At 65.6% G+C, this 10,828-nt stretch overlaps 1 protein-coding gene across 1 annotated transcript in view; it reads left to right on the top strand.

Annotated features, from left to right (window-relative positions):
• Nucleotides 1-9,885, top strand: part of COL20A1 (collagen type XX alpha 1 chain) — a 31,003-nt gene extending 21,118 nt beyond the window's left edge. The window contains 16 exon segments of the mRNA XM_024750171.1: nucleotides 242-380; nucleotides 1,606-1,748; nucleotides 1,910-2,019; nucleotides 2,463-2,621; nucleotides 2,712-2,789; nucleotides 3,321-3,407; nucleotides 4,082-4,135; nucleotides 6,058-6,111; nucleotides 6,237-6,290; nucleotides 6,588-6,641; nucleotides 7,460-7,531; nucleotides 7,943-7,978; nucleotides 8,084-8,132; nucleotides 8,339-8,485; nucleotides 9,231-9,394; nucleotides 9,733-9,885. Coding sequence (XP_024605939.1) covers nucleotides 242-380; nucleotides 1,606-1,748; nucleotides 1,910-2,019; nucleotides 2,463-2,621; nucleotides 2,712-2,789; nucleotides 3,321-3,407; nucleotides 4,082-4,135; nucleotides 6,058-6,111; nucleotides 6,237-6,290; nucleotides 6,588-6,641; nucleotides 7,460-7,531; nucleotides 7,943-7,978; nucleotides 8,084-8,132; nucleotides 8,339-8,485; nucleotides 9,231-9,394; nucleotides 9,733-9,885 — 1,553 coding nt within the window.
• Nucleotides 9,886-10,828: the final 943 nt, after the last annotated feature.

Below are 10,828 nucleotides of genomic sequence, written 5' to 3'. Positions count from 1 at the left end.
GTGGCATGGGTGGGGGTCCGGGCACTGAGGGCCGCCGGGAGGCGGGGGCTGCGGGCAACAGAAGGGGCAGGACGGTGCTGCTCGTGCGTCCTCCCCAGGTCAGGATGGAGGGAGAGGGGGAGGAGCAGGCCCCCGAAGGCCTGCGTCTCCCTCGCTGCCTCTGCTGCCTCCTCTCACCTGACACCTGCCCCCCACCTCCCCTCCCATCTCTGCTTGTCCCTCGCGCCCCACCCCTCCCCAGGCTTTGACCTGATGGCAGCCTTCGGGCTGGTGGAGAAGGAATACGCCTCCATCCGTGGCGTGGCCATGGAGCCCTCGGCCTTTGGCCCCATCAGGACCTTCACGCTCTTCAAGGATGCTCAGCTGACCCGCCGGGCCAGGTCGGGGCGGCGTGGGCCTGGGAGCAGGAGGCCACCCTGTGGGGGCTGTGGGGGGTGGGCGTCCCCCAGGCCCAGCGGCTGCACCCCAGAGCCAGCCAGGGAGACTCCCGGAGGGGACGTGGGCTCCGGGAATCCGAGTTCCACAGATTAATAAATCTCTTGTGGGCGGAATGAGGCCACGGTTGGGGGGGGCTCCTTCTCCCCATGTGGCCCAGGGATTGACCAAACTTGCAGACTTCTGGGCGGGGGCCACCAAATTTGTCTCCCTGAGAACTGCCTCCTTTGTGCTTTAATTTGATTCTGCAAATATCCGGGGTCTGTAAGAAACCACTGCTTTGTGACTCACCACGATCAAGGCTTGTGATGACCTCCGAGGTCTAATAGTCGCCCCACTTCGTATATGGAGGTGTCTTTAATTGCTCATTGGAAATTCCACACGCACAGCATAATTTTTCTTAAGTTAAAATGTTTTACATTGCAAAGGTAAATCACGTACTTTATAATAGAGATTTGAGAAATACAAAATGCAACCCTGGGGCTGCTAAGAGTGGAAGGGGCTCCTCCCTGGGTCAGGAAGTCTCCCCAGGAGGTGGCAGAGGGTAGGAGAGAATGGGAGAGGGGAGGGCGCTCAGGAAAAGGAGCAGACCGTGCCAAGGCCCTGGGGTCGCCTTGCTTAAAGAATTGCAGCCGTGAGGCTGGGCTGTGTCTTCCAGGCCCTTGGTTATCCCAAGAGCAAAGGAAGGGCAAATAGGGAGGCTGCAGGCCATTAGGAGCGATTTTATTGGGTGACTCAAGACCCTGTTCCCTGCCCCTCCCCACCGCTGAGCACCAGGGTGGGCACGGCACCAGCACAGACCCCAGCTGCCCACCCAGTCTGAGCAGCTCCCAAGGGCAGAGCTGTCTCTGGACTCGTGGGCTCCTGGCCCAGGAGACAGGCTCAGAGACTTTTCTGGGACCCCTCGACCTGCACCCTCCCCACCCACGCAGAGACCCTGAAGAACGATCACCGTGGACACTGGCCGTGGTCCCTGCTGGGCCTTGGGGGAGCTGTTCCCGTTGAAACCTGACAGGCCCAGGCCGGGAGTCCTGCCCCTCACACTCCCCACGTTACTCACGGGGAAGCCGAGGCAAGAGAGGCCCAGCCTGGCTCCGAGGACCCCACTCTGCGGTCCCGGGGGTCTGGCCTCCTCTCAGGCCTGCGGTCACCCCTGCTGTGTGCCCACAGCGACATCCACCTGGCCACCCTCCCCACGGAACACACAGTCGTCTTCCTCCTGCGCCTGCTCCCCGAGACGCCCCGCGAGGTCTTCGCGCTGTGGCAGGTGGCGGCCGAAGACTTCCGGCCCGTCCTGGGGGTCCTGCTGGACGGTCAGTTGGAGGGGAGCGGTGGGCCCCGGTCACTCCTCGAAGGCAGGGGCCACTGGTGCAGCACGGCCTCTGAGGCTTTGCACGCCCATCGCGGCCCCACTCCGGTGCGTCCTCCCGCCTTTCGCCTGGGGGTCTCACGTGCTCCCTGCCCTGCCCCCCAGCCAGCAGAAAGTCGCTGACCTACTTCCGCCGTGACCCCAGCGCCACCCTGCAGGAGGCCACCTTCGACCTGCCCGAAGTGAGGAGGATATTCTTTGGGAGCTTCCACAAGGTCCTGGAAGGTCCTGGAAGGACCAGCGCGTGTGCCTCCCTGCCTAAGACCCTCCTGGCTCCCAAGTTCTGGGGCAGACCCCCCACGGGGCTCCGCAGGACACAGGCTGCCCACCCCCGTCACCGTGGCTCCCCCTCTGCTCCTGTGGTCCCCTCCACCCTGGACGTCCTTACCTTAATTTGGGTCAGAGAGCATCCAGCCCTTTCTCCTGCGTCCCACAAGTCCCTGGGAGGGGCTGTGCGGGATGTCATTTGGTCCATTTCACAGGAGGGAAACTGAGGCCCCGTAAGGGGGGTCTCACGAGACTTGGGGTGGAGTCAGGATCCTGACCCCAGGCCCCAGGGGATGGTCACCTGCCCCTCCCTGCTCTGGCCCTGGCCTGTGGGCGTGGAAGGGAGCCCTTCTTGGCCCGGGGCCGCAGGAGACCTCCTGGTATCGCCCAGGTGCACATAGCCGTGGGCCGCTCCAAGGTCAGGCTCTATGTGGACTGCCGGAAGGTGGCTGAGAAGCCCACTGGGGAGGCCGGCAGCCTGCCCACCACCGGCTTCGTCACACTGGGGAGACTGGCCAAGGCCCGGGGCCCCCGGAGCAGCTCAGCCTCGGTGAGCCAGACAACCCGGGGCTGGCGGACCCCCTCCCGCCCCCTGACCCAGCTGCACCTGGCCGACCCTGCCCTTCCCCCCCACCTGCAGTTCCAGCTCCAGATGCTACAGATTGTGTGCAGTGACTCCTGGGCAGAGGAGGACAGGTGCTGCGAGCTCCCGGCTTCGGTAGGCGGGCAAGTGCCCACTGAGGGCAAAAGATTCTGGGGGTAGACTGGCCATCCAGGTCATTGCCGCTCCAGGAGAAATCCAGACAGCCTTCCTGGAGGAGGTGGCCCCCCGGGGCTAGAGCCGGAGCTCAGGGCGACTGGATGTGTGTCCTGGAGGCCCTGAGGCAAGGCAGGCTGGAGCAGGCCTGGAAGCTCCCAGCCCCAGGGGTGGCTGCTTCCACATACTCAGGGCCACTGCCCTTTTCTGTGGGCACAGTTGTGGGCAGGGGTCCTTACCGACTCCCCTGGGTGCCCACACCGGGCTTGGCCATGCTGGTGGCCTGCAAGGGACTCCCTTGTGTCAGGGGGCTTGTGTCAGGCAGCTTGGGGGGTGGGCACCCAGGACCAGGTCCTCCCCCTCCCCCCCAGCCTCCCAGGGGTGGGTTTGGAGGCTCCCTGGACCCTGGTGTCCGTGGATACCCTGAGTTCTAGGGTCGAACAAGAACTGAGGAAAGGGTCCATTTAATGGTGGGGGTCTCCTTTCTCCCAGAAGGATGGAGAGACCTGCCCTGCCTTCCCTTCTGCCTGTGCCTGTTCCTCGCAGACCCCTGGGCCCCCGGGCCCCCAAGGACCTCCTGTGAGTCCAGCAGCTCCTCCTGGCATATCTTGACGCCAGCGGTGATGAGGGTGGCCCCCGCATGCCCCAGCAGCCGTCCCTAGGCCCACCACCCAGATGGGATAGACTTCATGAGTGTCCTGCCCGCCTTTTCCACCCCCCGGCCCACGAGTCCCCTCCTGCAAGCCCCTTCCTCCCGATGGCAACCCTCTCCGAGCAGGCCCCTCTCTGGTGTCGAAATCAAACGTCCCCACTGGGGTGGGGGTCTGGGCCCCCAGTCTGCAGCACCGCGCTGGTCCCTGGCCACAAGTCGCAGCCACGCAGGCAGCCTCTGTCCTGGGTGCTCTGGGCTGTAGGGTAGCCCTGAGGGGCCTTTCCCCAGGCCTCCAAGGAGGCGGCTCCAGTCCTGGGCCCCGCTGTGGGGCAGGTCCAGACCCTCTGGCCACCCTGAGGCTCCAGGACCCGTTCTAGCTGGTGGTCCACAGACCTCACCAGGGAGGGGCCAGGGCTGGAACCCAGACCCGCCTGAGCCCATGAACGTGGTAACCAGTTGGCTGTGGGAGGGCAGGGTGGGCCAGGACGCCCTCGCCCCCGGAGCCCCTTCTTCTTCTCCCCCTAGAGGTGGGGACTGGAGTCCAGGGCTGCTGGGGAGGCCAGCGTGCAGCCCGGCCTCAGCCTCGCTTGTGTTTCTGCAGGGCCACCCTGGGAGGGACGGAGCCCCAGGAGAGCAGGGCTTCCCAGGGCCCAGGGTGAGTTGTGAGGCGTCCTGGCGGGGAGTTGCAGGACTGAGCCCCCCGCAGCCCAACCCCAGGCGGGAGCGGGGCCCCCCAACCGGGCTACGGTGCCCTCCCCACGGGGCCCCAGCCTAGGGACTGCGTGACGGGCAGTCTTGGGCGTCTGGCCAGGACGTGTGTCCTCTGCCCTCAAGTGTGTTTCTCTCCCCAGTGGCTCCACCGGCTTTGAAAGTTGCTGGTGTTTTCTTGTTGGACGCGTGGCCTCCAGCCCCCGCTCCGCTGGGTTACCTCTTCTTCTTCACTCGTGGGGCTCTAGGTTTAATGGAAACACCTGTGCCCTGAGTTGTGACTAGTTTACCCTGTCGTTGTCTTTTGACCTGGCCTACCGTACGTGTCTCCAGGCAGATTTTAGGATCGCCTTTGTCTAGTGGACCGCATGGGTCTGTCTCTGCGGCTCCTGACTTCCGCACCGTGTTTCAAGGCTTTCCTCAGTCTGAGAGGGCCCACCCGCTCCCGGTCCCTTCTGGTGCTTCTAGCACCTTCCGACACACAACGTGCTTCCTCCTGCCTCCCCAGACCACTGCCCCGTCCGTCCTCCCAGTGTTGGGTAGCCACAGCCCCCGCCAACTTCAAATGCAGCCTAATCACATCACGAGTTTCCACGGACTCCAGAGTCCAGACGGCCGCCTCAGACGCGGATCCTGGTGTCCAGCTCCGCCTTCAGCTTCCCCAAATCCTCTGTCCTCTCTGTGTACGATTCGTGTACCCCATTTATTACTCAGTCAGCTTATTTGCGATCGTTTTTTATCTTCAGATGGTTTTCTTGGAATTTCCTGGTTTAAATTTGCATCGCCTGTGAAACATCAGTCACTGACTCCGATTTTTATGGCACTCGTTTCTTGTTCTTGTTCTCGTTTATTTGTCTGGTGAGGTGACACCCCAGAGTTTGTCAGAGAGCCGCGGTGATAGAAGACGTCCTCATCTCGACTTCTCAGAAATGCTTCTGGTGTTTGCCGGTCGAGTGTGGGGCTGGCCGGGGAGCTGAGACACATACGTTTTGCCACGTTGATAGTCAAATCCTACCCTTATTTTATTAGGAGATTCTAAAAATCAAGAGTGGGCGTTAAATAAGATTTAGTGCCTCGTCAGCTGCTGTGGACGCAAACAAATCATTTTTTTTCCTGAAGCTATTTGGTGAATGATTTAATCTCTCCCACGTTCTGAACCGCGCCTGCTCCCGTTAGAGGCCGGCTTGGTCACCGAGCGCTCGCGCCCATCTATTGGGCTGCAGGCTTCTGTGCGCTCAGGTTTTATTTAGGAGTTTCGCGTTGATATTCACAAATGGGAATGCCTGTGGTTTGCTTTAGAGTTTGGTGCATTGATATGCGTGACTCACATGATTATTTGAAAGCAGTCTTTTTGTTTTTCAACTGCAAATCAAGCAGTTTAAATGGCGTTAGTGTCATCTGTCCCTTAGAGGTTTGGTAGAATGTTCTGCTGTCTGGGGATCAGGGCTCTGTGCTGGCCCGTCCAGAGTCGGCCCAGCTCCTGGCTATACAGTGGGGTCATAGCAGGACCCCTCCCTCCCAGAGTGCTCTGCGAGGTGAAGATGCCTGTGACGGGCCTGGGTCTGGAGACCATGGGCCGGCAGGAGGGCAGGATCGAAGGAGGGGCAGCAGGACGGGCCACGCGTCTTCTCAGCCCCACCACACACCCCCGTGTCTCTAGGGAGAGCCCGGGCCACCTGGACAGATGGGACCTGAGGGTCCTGGAGGTCAGCAGGGGTCACCAGGCACCCAGGGCCAAACCATCCAGGGACCTGTGGTAGGTTTTGCCTACCCCCCAGCACCCCCCCCCAGCCCCTCTACCCTCGCCCTCCCTCCCATCCCCCTGCCCCTCTCCCCTCACCCTCCCACCCATCCATCTTCCCCATCCAGGGTCCACCAGGGGTCAAAGGAGAGAAGGGGGACCATGGACGCCCCGGCTTGCAGGTAGTGGGTCAGACCACACTCGGAGCACCCGTGCTGTGTGCTCGGGACGGAGGTCTGGGGACAGGGCCTCCCCCTCCGGGTCGGACCTCGGCCCAGCCTGGCTGGCTGCCTCTGCTCTATTCCAGGGCCACCCCGGCCTCCAGGGCACCCCTGGGAAGGTTGGCGTCCAGGGACCAAAGGTGGGAGAGGAGCCTGGCCGGGAGGGTCTGGAGATGGAGACTGTGGTGGGGCTTCCTTCTCTGCCCCACACCCACCTCCCCCCCTATCCTGCCCCCACCGGGGCCTGGCTGGTGGGAGGGGAGTGTCAGCCCACACAGACTGGGGCATGAGTGGTCACCGCCCGGGGCGGGGGCAGGCCCTGGGATGGACCAGCCTCAGCCCGGCACAAGCACGTACCCCCGACAGTGGTGGGTTTTGGGGGTCACTGTGGGAGGGGCACCTGCCTCTGCCCCGCCCACCCCTTCCTTTGCCCTCAGGGAATGAGAGGCCTGGAGGGGACTGCTGGCCTGCCCGGACCCCCTGGCCCTAGGGTGCGTATCGCCTCCTCCGTGAGCCCCCAGCACCACTCACCCCACCGGCCCTCCCCAGGTTTCTTGGGGCTGAGCTGAACAGTGACCGGGGAGGCCTCTCGGCCCCAGGCTGGGGCCTTGTCAGCGGCGGCGCTGGGCTCGTGACAGTCCTTATCCCAGGAGCGCAGCAGCCGCGCCCCCCCCCGCCCCCCCGCACCGGGCAGGTTGGTAGGAAACGCCGCCACTCCACACGGCAGGAAGGTGCCTGGGCTCCCGGGTGGGCCTGGCTGCGGCACGTGGTCGGGCCCCCCTTCTCCCTCTCTGCCTCCAGAAACCCTCACCTCGGCGGCCCAGGCCGCCCTGCTGGAGGGCTGGGGGCACGGGCCGTTCACTCGGAAGCGCCTTCCCTCCCAGCCTGGTGTTCCTGGAGGTCAGAGCGGAGCTCAGGGGCTGGGATCTACTCTGAGTTGGGGGTCCGGGGCCGGCAGCCCAGGCCCGGCCAGGATCTCCCGGGGGTCAGCCTTGCTGGGTTCCTGGAAGGCCGAACTGCCCCTCCTGCAAGAAGCCCCCGCGGGGGGGCCCGTCCTGCGGTCACACCCGGACTACTGGGACGCGGGTGGACACGTATTAGTGCAGAACTAGTGACAACGGACAGGGCGTGCGGGGGGGCTGCCTGGGCGCGGGGTGGGTAGGAGGCACAGCCTGCAGGAGGCTGGGGACAAGCTAAGGGTTCCCCTTATAGCTTGTCTTAGCTTTGCTCTTGGTCCAGAGCAGGTGGGACCGAAGGGAGGGGCCCCCGCACCGGAGCTGCAGCCAAACCGGAACCCCCGCCTTTGCAGGGCTTCCAGGGCACGGCGGGGGCCAGAGGCAGCAGCGGGGAGCGAGGACCCCCGGGGGCTGTGGGGCCCACGGTAAGCCCCTCCCTACCCAGCCCACCCACCCGACAGCAAGAGGGGGGTCACATGTGTGCAGACTTGTCCCCGCTGACCGCTCGGGGTGTCCTGCGAGCGGCACGTTTGTAGAGTGAGGCTGGCACAAAGCTCGCAGGGGAGAGAGCCCAGGCTGCCCCCTGCCCGGCCCAACACAGACAAGGTGGGGGGCAGGTGAGAGGACGTGGGCTCTGGGGGCCGGGGAGGGGCAGACCTGGGCCTGCAGGCTGGGTGGGGCCCGGGGGGCAGGGAAGCTCCCTCTCGCAGCGGGAGAGGTGGGTCCTCTGTCCTCTGGGGACTCCTGGGATGAGTCCCGCACGAAGCCTTCGGTTGGGGGGCGCGGCGGGCGGGCGGCCACGGGGTCCAGATGCTTCTCCTTTTCTTCCCACTCAGGGGCTGCCGGGGCCCAAGGGGGAGCGAGGAGAGAAGGTGAGTGTGGGGAGTCTGGGGTCTGGGCCGTCCCTGGGGAAGCACAGGGAGGCACTGACTCGGGCAGCTCGATCCGCTGGCCACGTGGTCCGTCCTCCCTTCCAGGGCGAGCCACAGTCCTTGGCCACCATCTACCAGCTCGTGGGCCAGGCCTGCGAGTCCGCCATCCAGAGTGAGTGGCCCAGCCTCCCGTGGGGACCCCAGAGCCTCTGCCTTCACCCAGGAGGGAAGGGACGCCCAGCGCCCGGTCGTTAGCGAACCCAGCCTTGCGGCGTTCTCCTGGGCCACGTGCCTCGGACCAAGGCAGGGAGCGAGGGAAGGTCTCCCTGCCCCGCCCCCTCTGACCGTCCTCCCCCGCAGCGCACCTGCTGAAGCTCCACGCCTGCACCCACGAGAGCACCCGGCCCCCCATGCCCATCTTGGAGGCCCCCAGGGCCTTCGGCACGCGCAGAGAGGCCCGGCTTCCTGGAGAAGGGGGGCACGGTGGCCCCCGCCCAGAGGACAGAGGTATTGGCCCCCGTGGGGAAGGGTCTCCCCCAGTCCTGGGGCTGGTGGCTCTGTGTGGCCCTCCTCCCCCAGGTGATGACGGGTGGGGAGACAGGCCCCCTGAACCCACACAGAACTGGGGCTGCCTGGCTGCCTGGGGCCCTCGAAACAGCCCCTTCCCCAACCTCCCAGCAAGCCTGAGCTTAGGGCCTCCTCCCCAGCCTCTGGTCCCCTCCCTCCCGTCCCTGATCCGTCCCCCTCTCCTTGGCTGCCGCAGCGGGAGGCTTGGTCCAGTGACCTTGTTGTAAAGAGCCCGCCCATCTGACTGGGGCTGCGGCGCCGTTCACGGCCCAGATGCTGATGCTGAGATGGACGGAGAAGTTGATGAGGGGAGACGGAGCTTGTGGCCTCGATGGGGGGGAAGGAGACGGGGGGGCGTGGGAGGTGGCGGCTGGGACGACAGTTCTGCGCCGAGGGCGGGGGTGGACGGGGATGGGCGGCGAAGGGACCCCCCGCCGACCGCACCCACCACAGTCCCCCAGACATTGTCGCTGCCGTGTGTGCCCCCCGTTCGTACCTGCCGTCCAAAACTGGCAGGTGCTGTCATGACGCCCACCCCAGCCCCCTCCCCCGTCCCCACCACGCACTAAACCCCGGCCTCTGAGACAGTGATCAGTGCCTGTTTGAGGTCAGGGACCCTCGACCCTAAGCTGTCAGCCTCAGCCTGAAGGCTGGACCCGCTGCCCCCAGGACCCACCTTCCCCAGGTCAGCATAGGCCCCTCAAGAAGGGAAAGCACTGCCGCCTGCACCCCTTGGTCTGGCACATCCCTCCTTCCCCTCCGCTGGGCCTGGAGCCCTCAGTCGGACAGGCAGCCCTGGGCCGCAGTGGGGAGCGGTGGGGGGGTGGGGGCAGCGGGAAAGTCGTGCAGGTGCCAGAGAAGCAACTGGGGTGGGCGCAGTGGGGCGTGCGGGGGCCTCAGGGAAGCCGGCAGGACTGAGGGGGGTGCGGGAGACCGAAGCTGGCCCAGTGGGAACCCAGGGAGGCCCTGAGGGGGGTCAGCACCACAGTGGACACCCAGCCAGGCTGGCTGGCCGGGGCAGGGCCCAGGGGGCAGCGTCCTGAGGGGCGGGTCTGTGCAGAGGACTCACGGCCCAGCCGGGACCCGGGGGCCTGGTCCACGCAGCCGCGCAGGCCGGGCATTGCTTTCTGACGGCTGTCAGCTGTCCGCCGCCTCCCCCAGACCTGACCACCCTTTCCTCCTGCCAGGACGGTCCCCCTGCTGCCCCGAGTGAGCCCGAACGTCCCCCCACCGGATCCCAGACACCGAGCGCAGCTGGAGAAGAGGGTCTGGAGGCAGAAGGGGGGGAGGCAGAGGCCGGGCCCGGGAACCGTTCCTCCGTGCACTTCCTGTTCAGATAAACCACGTGTACTTGTCAAGGAGGTTGCTGCTCATTGGCGGGGCCCCACGTCCGCCCCGTCAGGTGGAGTCCCAGATTCCCCACCCCCGTCTCTCGGAGAGGAGCCGCCATCCATCCTCGGCCTCAAGGACCCCCCCACCGTAGTCTCCCTGTAACCCTGGGGCTTGCCCCCGCTTCCTGTGAGGCCACTGCAGCCCCCAGGCTCCAGTGCCCCGGTGGCCCCGGCCGGCCCCTCCAGAGCTCAGGCCCCGCTTGGGGGTCTCGGCCTCGGCCGCACTCTGAGTCCGCAGGGTGGGGGTGGGCTTGGAGAACACTGGCGTGGCTGCCCTGGGCCTAGCCAGGGGCTCCCTGCCTCCCTAGTAGCGCCCCCTCCTCTAGAGTCGTAAAGTCTGGCTCAGCCCCCGTGTGCTCAGGCCTCGTGGGACCCCAACCCGCCGGCCCCTCACCTCGTCACTGCCCGGCACGCCTCCCCCTCCCTGTGACCAGCCTGGACGCCACCGTCTGTGCAGTGCCTGTTCCCCCCCGCTCCCCATCCACCTGGGAGGCTCGCCAGCCAGCTGTGGGCCCTGGGGCCAAGCAGTTCCCTGAATACCGGGCCGAACCGGGGGTGGGGCCAGTGAAGGCTCCGAGGTGACACTGGGGCAGAGATAAGACAGAGTGGGAGGAGGAGACCGTGGAACGTTCCGGGCAGCCTGGGGCTGGGCCTGGCTGCGCCTGACCCAGAAATGGCAGGAGGACAGAGCAAGCTGAGCACAGGCCAGGGAGGGGTCAGTCCGGGGAGCGGGAAGCGGGGCAGGGGCTGCGGGCAGGGGTTTGGGTTTTGTCCTCAGAGCGACTGGAAGCCCCGCATTCTGAACGGGGGCTGCCGTGACCTGGCGTCTGTGCGAACGACCTGTAGGTGAGAACGCAGGTGGCCAGGTGGGGGGGATGCCCACTGGCACGGA

This window comes from Neophocaena asiaeorientalis, unplaced genomic scaffold (genome assembly GCF_003031525.2).
Source record: "Neophocaena asiaeorientalis asiaeorientalis breed wild unplaced genomic scaffold, Neophocaena_asiaeorientalis_V1.1 scaffold606, whole genome shotgun sequence".
NCBI lineage: Eukaryota > Metazoa > Chordata > Mammalia > Artiodactyla > Phocoenidae > Neophocaena > Neophocaena asiaeorientalis.
This window is presented reverse-complemented; position numbering and strand designations above follow the sequence as displayed.